This window comes from Sus scrofa, chromosome 6, assembly GCF_000003025.6.
Source record: "Sus scrofa isolate TJ Tabasco breed Duroc chromosome 6, Sscrofa11.1, whole genome shotgun sequence".
NCBI lineage: Eukaryota > Metazoa > Chordata > Mammalia > Artiodactyla > Suidae > Sus > Sus scrofa.
The window spans coordinates 48125415-48135364 of record NC_010448.4 but is presented as its reverse complement, the minus strand read 5'-3'; the positions used below and the strand labels follow the sequence as shown (position 1 = coordinate 48135364).

Sequence of the window (9950 nt, the reverse complement as noted above, 5' to 3'; positions counted from 1 at the left end):
GGAGGAAATGAAGGCAGGATGTGCCCAAGGTCCACACAGCCACCGTGAGTGCCCACGGGCGCCTCAGGCAGCCCTCGAGCCCAGGCCACGAGGCAGGTATCATAATTTCATAGGAAACTGAGAGGTGAAGTAACTCACTCGTGGCTTGTGATCACACAAGCCAAGAAGTGGAAGAGCTTAGATTTGAACTCGGCCAGTCTAAAACGCACACTCTTAGATAATACCCAAATGGATGGAACACTGCAGGAGCCAGGAGTCACATGCAGCCATTTAAATTAATTAAAATGGGAGTTCCCACGGTGGTGCAGCAGAAACAAATCTGACTGGGAACCATGAGGTTGAGGGTTTGAACCCTGGCCTCACTCAGTGGGTTAAGGATCTGGTGTTGCCGTGAGCTGTGGTGGTCAGAGATGGCTCAGATCTGGAGTGGCTGTGGCTGTGGTGTAGGCCAGCAGCTGTAGCTCTGATAAGACCCCTAGCCTGGGAACCCCCACATGCCGCAGGTGTGACCCCCCCCCAAAAAAAATTAATTAAAATGAAACCAAATTAAATATCCCATCCCTCAGTTACCTTCCCCACATTTCAAGTACTCAATGGCCCCCTGGGGCCTCTGGCTGCTGCACTGGACAGAGCATTTAGAGGACATGGAGTAAACACGGGGAAAAGTCCCATTGCAGAATGCTGCTGCTGCCATGGTCTGTTTTAGTTATAAGCCAACATTTTAAAGTTTAATATAAAACTCTCCTTGACCAGAAAATCAAGCAACTCCAGGCCCACCTGCCCACAGGGCCACAGCTGGCAGAGCGGAGCGGCAGCTGCCCTCTTGAAATGGGGCGATCGCTGGTCCACTGGAGCCCACATCTCACACAGCAGCGGCCAGGCAGCTGCCTGTCTTCAAACCCCCAGTGCCGTCCTCTTCTTTTTTCCACAAGGAACATGGTGCCAGAGAGAGACGAGCGTCTGCAGATCACAGGGCACACGGCAAGACACGGCCAGGGCAGGGCCCTACCCAGCTTCTTGGATTCCCAGGCCTGGGTTACAAACCAACCCGGCTCCACCAGCACGCCCACTCTGTGCTCGGCAGCTGATCGGCCACTGTGGGATGATGACCCAAGAGTCCCACACTTCACCCTGACGCCCCCATCTGGAGACCATCCGGACACAGGACTGTGGCGTCTGGGAGGAACTTTATTGGCCATGTAGTTGCCCAAGCTGTGATCTGGGAGCCCTGGGCCTGGGGCCCAGAGCCCAGGCACTGAGTTTGAGGAGGCCCAAAGGTCAGGGCTGTTTGGAGCGAGGCCACAAGCGGCTGGTGAGGGAGCCAAAGAAGAGGTTCTGCTTGCTAGACTTGGAGAGCTCAGCCAGGCGCTGCTGTTCCTCCTGGAGTTTGGGGGACGGACAGAGGAGGTCGTCAGCCCAGGGTGGGCGGAGCTTCCCCCCAGACTCCCAGGTCTCCAGCTCTCAGCCCAGGGGGCACCGTCCTTAAACCTCTGCCCCTTCCCCCAAATCCTGGAACACCAGCCCAGACACAGGATGAGCCCAGACCCCAAGGACCCCCTTCTGACACTGGCAAAAGCCAGCTCTGAACCATAGGAACCAACTCAAATCCCAGGTGCCCTCATAATCCCTTCCCCAGATCCCAGGGGGCCCTCCCCCGAAGCCTAGAAACCCTCCCCAGGCCCTACACTGGACCACACCACCTTGCTCCCTGTGCCCCTATGCCCAATCCTGAGCAGTGCCCCCTGTCTGATGCTGAGGGAACCCTGGCCCAAATCTCCAGGCATTCCTCCTTTGGCATTCAGGAGCTCCAGCCAGGACCCAACACCTAGATTCCTGGGATCTCTTTCGCAGACTCAATCTGCATCCTTAGCCCCCCTTACACGTTACCAGCACAAATCAAGGGCATCAGAACTCCTTGCCCAGACCCTTGGGCCAAGTGCCTGTTCCAAGCCCCCACTCTACAAAATACCAGGCCCAGACCTGCTCGAGACCACTAAGGGCTCCTGACCTATCACAAAGGCTTGGCATCCCCTGCCTCCTGCTGTCAGAGCAGCCTGCAGCATCAATTCCACCCTCATCACAAGGGCCTCTGGGATGGAGGGTGAAGGCAGTTGTTCAAGATCACACAGCCAGGGTGGTGCCAGGCTGTTCCAGGGCTCCTCCTCCAGGAGCCTGGGGAACTGATGTGACGCCCTCCCCATCCCTCCCCCCACTTCCCTCCGCACGCTGGGGATCTAAGCACCCACCTGCTCTAGCCGGCTCTGCCGCTGTTTGAAAGCCTCCAGAGGGTCCTCCTCCAGGGCGTAGTGCTCCAGCACGGTTCGGACATCCTCCACACCGTTCAAAGCAATGGCTGTGGGCACAGCAGCTCAGGGTCAGCCAGGCTGAAGGCCAGAGGGAGGCAGGGCCCACAAGGGGAAAGGTCAGACCCGGGGAGCAGGAGGTGGGATGGTGGGAACACTTCTCTGTCTAAAAGGGCTCCCCTGAACATTCCTGGGTGTACACTAAACATCCCAGAGCATCCCAAATGTTCTAAGAAGCTTCTAAAGCCTGAAAGATGCTCATGGACCTCCTCCCAGTTTTACATAAACAACAGGCCAGGAGTTCCCATTGTTGCTCAGCTGTAACAAACCCGACTAGTAGCTAGGGGGATGTGGATTCAATCCCTGACCTCGCTCAGTGGGTTAACGATCTGGCGTTGCTGTGAGCTATGGTGTAGGTCACAGACGTGGCTTGGACCTGGTGCTGCTGTGGCTGTGGTGTAGGCTGGTAGAAGTAGCTCCGATGTGACCCCTAGCCTGGGAACCTCCATATACTGTAGGTGTGGCCCTAAAAACCAAAAACAAATGGGGCCAGAATCAAGCATCTATCATTCCTCTTGAGAGTCAAGGGCTCCAGAGGCCAGCCTCACTCTTGAGGAAGGCAGACAGGTCCAATAAGACTCGGTCGTCGGAGTTGCCATCCCAGGGCCGCAGGGCGACGCCGTTGTAGGGCTGTAGGCGGAAGGCTTCTTTCTTGCAGTCCACGACTACCACCCGGGCTGGGTCCCGATTCAGACATGAAATGTCCTGGAAATGGGTGACAGGTCAGGTCAAGGTCTGAGCCCCTCCCTTCCCACCAGAAACCCACAGAGGGGGAGAGAGGTGGACAGAAAGCACACACACGCACTTGGCATCACGCGCTGGGATCACCACGACGGGGCCTCCCAAAGGCCAGATGGGATGATGACATCAACCCTAGCAGGAGCTGGGGAGCTAGTCACACAGACTCCCGGCCCCGGGCCTGCTGTAGAGAGCGGCTGATTTGAAGGTTCCCTGGGGAGGGAGGTGGCCATTTGTGTGTTTAACCACTGCCCGTTTGTGAACCTCTCACCCAGATAAAGAGGTGCAGACCAATCCATAGCAACACACAGAGTCATACAAAGAAAGGCGCTCTTTCATACCCTCATTCACAGCCCACGTCCTTCTGAACCTCGAGAAACCACAGATTCCCAAGACCCACCAAGACCCAGTCGGAAACCCAACAGATGCCAAGACCCACGGAGACTTGGACAAAGACTCACAAAGAGGCCCGTTCACAGACCCCCCAGACTCCTGGATATGGCAGTGGCCACAGTAACAGACCCCAAAGCAAACAAGCTCCGACAGACTCTCAGGTAAACTACTATGATTTACGCGGGCCCAGAGGCACTCAACTCCCGGTACTGAGACAACAATCAGCCTCCAAACCTCATGTCCCTACCCCACACCCCTAAAGATTTTCTTTGGAGAGACCCCATTTCCCCTGCTCCCACTCCCAGATCCCAGGACAGAGAGAGGGGCACAGAGGCCCAGCCCAGGCTGGGGGCAGTCTGGTGTCCTACTACCATCAGACCTGGGGCAGAATCAGAAACGGCTGGTTGCTTCTCCACCAGAAACAGGTGGAGGCTGGGGTCAGAGCTGGGGTCCCCTTTCCCTCAGGAAGGGCTGGCCCTCTCCCGAACCCCAGAGGCCCACCATGGCCCCCACGTGGCACCTTAACGTGGTGTCCATCCATGTATCTCGTGGCATCCCGGAACAGGCGGTAGGAGATGAAGCCGTGGGGGTCCACGCTGTCGATGAGGGGAAACGCAGTCTGGGGGTGGGATGGGACAGGGAGCGCGGTCAGGCTCGCCGCCCGCCACATCGACCCGCCCTCCGCCGCCCGGCGCCTCACCATGCCAGTCTCCGACGTAAAGATGACGATTTCGTATAAAGGGGCGAGCTGCTGAAATAAGGTCTCGATGCCTGGACGCTTCTTAAACCTCCAGCCAGTGGCCAGCTGGAAAGGCAGGGAGGACAGTGAAACCCAGACCCGGAGGCCCCTGGAGCCCCAAGAAGACCCGGCCTGCGGGATTCCTGGAACCAGAGTGCTCGCCCCCGTCCCTGTGGCTCTCGGCGGGGTTCAGGAGGGCAGGCGGCGGCTGAGGGTCTGGGTCCCACCGAAACAGCTGGCTCCGGTAGCATTACCACGGGAGCACTACATGCACCCAGGTGCACTTACAACGACCTGCGGGACGGGGAGCGGCACAGTTGAGAGCGAGGCCACGAGAAGCAGCAGCTCCTCCCCAAGATCACTGAGCCCAACGGGGGCTGAACCCTAGCCTGGCTCCAGAGTCTATGCTCTTAACCACGTCAGCACAAGCCACCTGGCCTATCTAGTCTCCCCAACCCGCCGCCTTCCCCAGGACACACCGACCACTCAGGGTGCAAGAGGACGCCCGTGAGCTCCAGGACCAGTGTGTACGGCGGCTGGTAGTACGGCTCCCGCAGGGGGTCTGGGAGAAGGCAGGGGCTGGTGGGCTCGATGATCATCTGAGAAAGAGGGACAAAGCGGGGCACTGAGACCAGGAGGCAGGAGGCGGGGGGTGGAGGTACAGGGTCGGGCCCAGGGCTCCTGCTCACCTGTCTGTAATCCTTGAAATATTTGTATGTCCGGCGCAACTGCTGTACCAGAATTGGATCTAGGAGACACCAGGGCACAAAGGGATTTCAAGATAAGCCGCTGCTCAACCTCCTGGACACACCAGGGGTTTACTCATCTACCAGATACAAACAGGCCTGCACACGCATCTGCTTTGAAACAGCTCGTTTCTAAGTGCAGAGGTAGAAAGCAATGACGTAACTAACTGTCAGGTAAGAACAAATGTTTTCATTTACCTGCCAAGTTTTAATCAGATACTTACAGCCCCACACCACCCCATGTAGACAACACAATGTTCACACACTGGCCCACGTAAAACCCACAGGCATATAAATGCGCTGACACGTCAGTATGTCTAGTCCACTGTGAAGCTCTACATTTCCAGAGCTGCCCGCGGTAAGCAAGCGGGAGGAACCCGGTTAAGCCATGATGACTATATACACACATGTGTATACCTGAAGCCAGTGGTTCTCAACTAGGAGTAATTCTATGCTCCCCGCCTCAGGAAATTCTGCAGTGTCTGGAGACATTTTTGACTGTCACAATACTGGCATCCAGTGGACAGAGGCCCAGGATGCTGCTAAACATCCTGAAATGACCAGGGCACTCCCCCACAACAGAGACCTATCTGATCCAAAACATCAGTATGGCCAGGGTGGACAAATCCTTGTTTAGGTGAATATACCAACTACAGCTTCAAACAGAAAACTGACATGACCGCCCATCTCGATACAGTATTTCTGGTTTAGTTAAACGACTATCTGTGGGCCTGCCCTTCTCAAACCGAAATACTGCAACACCACTTAAGCTAAGACACACACATTTTAAACCCACAAGTTTACCCCCCCAGCTTAAATTAGTATACTGCCCTGTTTAAACCAGTATGATGCTACATCTGTCCAGTTAAACAGCATACTTACCTACCTGCCTAGTTTAAAACAACTACTGTCCTAACATGCCAGTTTGCAAACTTCCCAACACAAGTGGTTTTCTGGACCTACCAATTTTATATTTCTCTTGGGAAGGACCAGGTGTGATAGAATTGACAATTACTCTACTATCCAACTTGTCAGAAACTCCCTAAAAGCTGGTTAATCGGAAGGGGAAGGAAGGAAGGAGGTTATTATTTTGGAAATGAGGAGCTGGATGGGTAGGGGACCTGTCATAAAGACGGGGCAGGGGCTGCAGATGCTCAGATCTAAGGCACAGGAAGCCATGTGTCTGGTGACAGGACAGCCCAGCTCTCCTCAAGCACCCCCACCCACCCAGGATTCCCCTCCCCATCTGTCTCTGACCATCTGCTCCTTAGCTGAGGGGCCTGGGAAGGGGACTGGAGTTTTGCATGCCCCTCCCCCAAGCCACCCACCTGCTGATTCCCCCACATCCTGACTGGGCGGGAGTGGGGTGGGGGGGGTGCACCAGATGGGGAGAGCAGAGTAGGGAGGGTCAGGGAACCCCAGAATCTGTGCTTGTTTACTCACCATTGTCGAATTCATCAGGAATCTGGGAGGTAGAGAGAATAATGGAAGGTTTGAGATGGCAGAGGCAGAACCCCATCACACCCAGAAAAGGAATCACCAGGGCCCCGGGAAGAGTAGGCAAAGGTCTCTGCGAGGGAGAGGTTCACCCCAGACCAGAAATGAGCCTGAACAGACCAATCGGGAGGAGACCCACAGGATAGACCCCCGGTAAGTCGTCTGAGTCTCTCTGCTACTCACCTTGGCACCATTTTCATCCACAGAGTTGTTTCCTGCAAGGAAGATAGTGATGAATGAGGACTGAGGCTTGGTCTCCTGGGTTTTAAGGGAGGAAGGGGGCAGGGGGGCTACTCCTGGGTCCTGATGAAGAGGGCTAGAGGCATTGTCTCCTGAGAGAGGAGGGGGCTCTTCGCCAGGATTCTTGGGCCTCTGAGACAAAAAGGGCTGGGGCAGGGCCTTTTGGGTCTCTGAGGAATGAATGAAGGGACTAGGGGAAGGTCTGGGGTTTTGAGTGCTGAGGGAAGAGGTAGCTTAGGAAGTTAGTTCAGGCCTATCCTCCCTCTTCTTCCAACTGACTCCCTGTAGTTTAGGGCAAGAAACAACTAGAAAGAGTAGAACTTTGAGGAGAACAGTGGGAGACCACCCTCATTTCCTAGTTGGCTGCCCTACTGAGGGAGGAGCCAGGGAACACAGATGGGTGAAGTCTTTAGAAGAAACGGGGAGGTTTGTTCTGCAGTAGAACAGAGGGTCGACAAGAAAACTGGTGGACAGGCATATGTCTCTCACCGAAGATATAGACGATGCTCACGGTCCCACCAGCCCCGAGCAGCCCAGCAAGCCAGAGTGCGACTTTTTTGGCATAGCTGGGACCCTCCGAGCTCCTCTGCTGCTGTGGCCCCTGGACCTGGACCTTAGTGCCTGCTCGGCTCCCGATCTCTGCAGTCTGCAATTGAGAGGGGGTAGGTTGGCCAAGAGAGGGGAAAAGTCAGGGTGGTTTGGGTACCCTGAACTGAGAAGAATCAAGGTTGGAAGCCAGAAAGCAGACACCCACATGGCCTCCGGAGTTGTGTTCCTGCCTGGAGCCAAGATTCCAGGGGTTCAAGAGTTGACAGGCTAGGTGCCCAGGATCCTAAAGGCAAAAGATTGGAGACCCTGAAGAGGGGAAAAGCAGGGCAGGGAGATGAGATCAGGGAGTCCGTCTGCACACTGGGATTCCTAAAGCAAGGCAATGAAGGACACACAAGGGGACAGGACGGGGAGTAGGGTCATCCAGATGTCTGGGGCTCAAAGTAGCAGGATATGGAAGGGAAGGGATAGGAGCGAGGCTGGAGGAGCAATAGCTTCTCTGGGGCTTGGAGAAGTAGGGCACGTAAGTGAAAGACCTGGAGATCAGAATGGCTGGGTCTCCGTCAAGATGGAGAGAGGTCAAAATCAGAAGCTCCAACATCTACCTCTCCACCACACCCCTCTCAGGGAAAATACCCTCAAGGCCACGCTGGGACTCGACCTTCCCGGGCCCCTCCCCCTCTAGTATTACCTAGGGCGGCCAAGACGGGAGAACAGGTGACCCCCCCACCCCCACCCCGGGCGCCCACGTGGGGTCCAGAGGAGGTAGGATCCAAAGGACGCACTTGAGCCCCTAAGCATCTAGCCCGGGGAAGCAAGCGCCGCCTACCCGGGGAAGCAGGGAAGAGACCCAAAACGCGGGCGGCGTTCCATTCAGCACCCTGAGGTGCTGTGTCCCAGAGCCTCTGGGCGGCAGCGGCCCGCCTGGAACTCCAGGAAGGAGCCTCCGCACCCGAGGGCCACCCCAGTCCAGCTCACCTGGTCTGGGGCCCGGGGAGGCGCCGTCGCGAGCCTCGCGCACAGCCCCCGCGCGCCTTGCAAGAGCCCGCTCCGCAACCGCAAGAACAGCCCCGCCGAGGCCGCCATCTTGCGCTGACGCCACGAGGCCCCGCCCACTCGTCCCCCCCCCCTCCTCCCCGCCCCGGGCCCGCACCGCAGCCAATAAGGGTGCAGGCGAGAGGCGGGTGGACGGGAGCCCGAGAGAGACAAAAGGCTTCGGGAGCACTGCAGCGGGCGCGCTCACCCCCAGTCACTCTTTTGCCGCCTGGGGCAAGCCAACCAGGAGAGTCAGCCGGCACCACGCCTCCCTCCAGACGGAGGGCGTTCCACCGCCCCTGCCGCAGAACAGGGCAGACACCCGCTGCTCGGAGGTCAAGCTGAGGCCCTAACCGAGGGATCCAGTCTGTGGCTGCTTGATTTGTCCTAACAGCCAAAAGTCAGGAGCGGGCCCCTCCTCCCATGAGCTTCCTATAAACGGTCTGGAAAGACAGTCAGTTTCATATGGAGGCTCAGCGAAAGAGAACAGTCGCCCTGTCTGGTGGGCTTCGAGTATTGAGAGGAAATCCATGAATCAGAGGCTACAGGAGCCACAGTAAATCTCCCTCAAATTATTTTCAAGGGAAAAAGTCATGCTGGTTTTTTTGTTTGTTTGTTTTGTCTGCCTTTTCTAGGGCCGCTTCCGCGGGATATGGAGGTTCCCAGGCTAGGGGTCGAATAGGAGCTGCAGCCGCTGGCCTACACCACAGCCACAGGAACGCGGGATCCGAGCTGCGCCTGCAACCTACACCACAGCTCACGGCAACGCCGGATCCTTAACCCACTGAGCCAGGCCAGGGATCGAACCTGCAAGCTCATGGTACCTAGTCGGATTTGTCAACCACTGCGCCACGACAGGAACTCCAGTCATGCTGTCTATATAGGCTTTTTTTCCTCCTCGCCTGCAGCATGCAAAGGTTCCCAGCCACGGATTGAACTTTGGGATGGTAGAAGCAACCTGAGCCTCAGCAGTGACAACACCGGATCCCTACTTAACCTATTAACTCCGTTATGTAAACTTAAAAGAACACTTAAAGCCACCACACAACATTTAGGGATAAATACTAAGGTAGTAAAAGTACCGATGTTAGGAAAAAGACACAGGATTCAGGGCTGTGATTACCTCTGGAGGAGAATGTACTGGGTGTGCCGCTAAAGTGGATCCTTCCTATCAGGTTCCTAAGCAGAGTGGTGGGGACATGGGTGTTCTTGGTGGATCTTTTTGAACAGCTCAACATTTTAATTTTTTATGGCCACATCCACAGCATACGGAAGTTCCCCAGGCCAGGGAATGAATCCCAGCCACAACTGTAACCCACCCCTAGCTGGGGCAACCCTGGATCCTTTAACGACGGCCACAGCTGGGTACAGATCCCCACCTCTGCAGCGACCCAAGCTGCTACAGTAGGATTCCTAACCCACTGTGCCACAGCGGGAATTCCCTCAACTATCTTATAATACATTTTATATTGCATTTGCAAAAAGACCTGTGACTATCAAATGAGGAAAGTGAAGGAGTCAGGTACTAAGCCCCGTTTGCCACACTGCTCCTCATTCCCATGCCCAAGCTCTTAGACAAGCTACAGCAATGCTGGCATCACTGCTGATGGGCTCAAGAGAAAGGACCATCAAATGCTGCACCATAGGAGG

General features: G+C 56.0%; 1 protein-coding gene across 1 annotated transcript; it reads right to left on the bottom strand.

Annotated features, from left to right (window-relative positions):
- On the bottom strand, positions 701-8895 carry TIMM50 (translocase of inner mitochondrial membrane 50). The gene is given in 13 exon segments (XM_021097543.1): positions 701-1380; positions 2247-2353; positions 2912-3068; positions 4015-4113; positions 4195-4299; positions 4713-4832; positions 4923-4981; positions 6423-6444; positions 6660-6691; positions 7206-7362; positions 8244-8401; positions 8404-8529; positions 8847-8895. Coding segments are annotated over 13 exon segments (1293 nt in total). The 3' UTR covers positions 701-1278.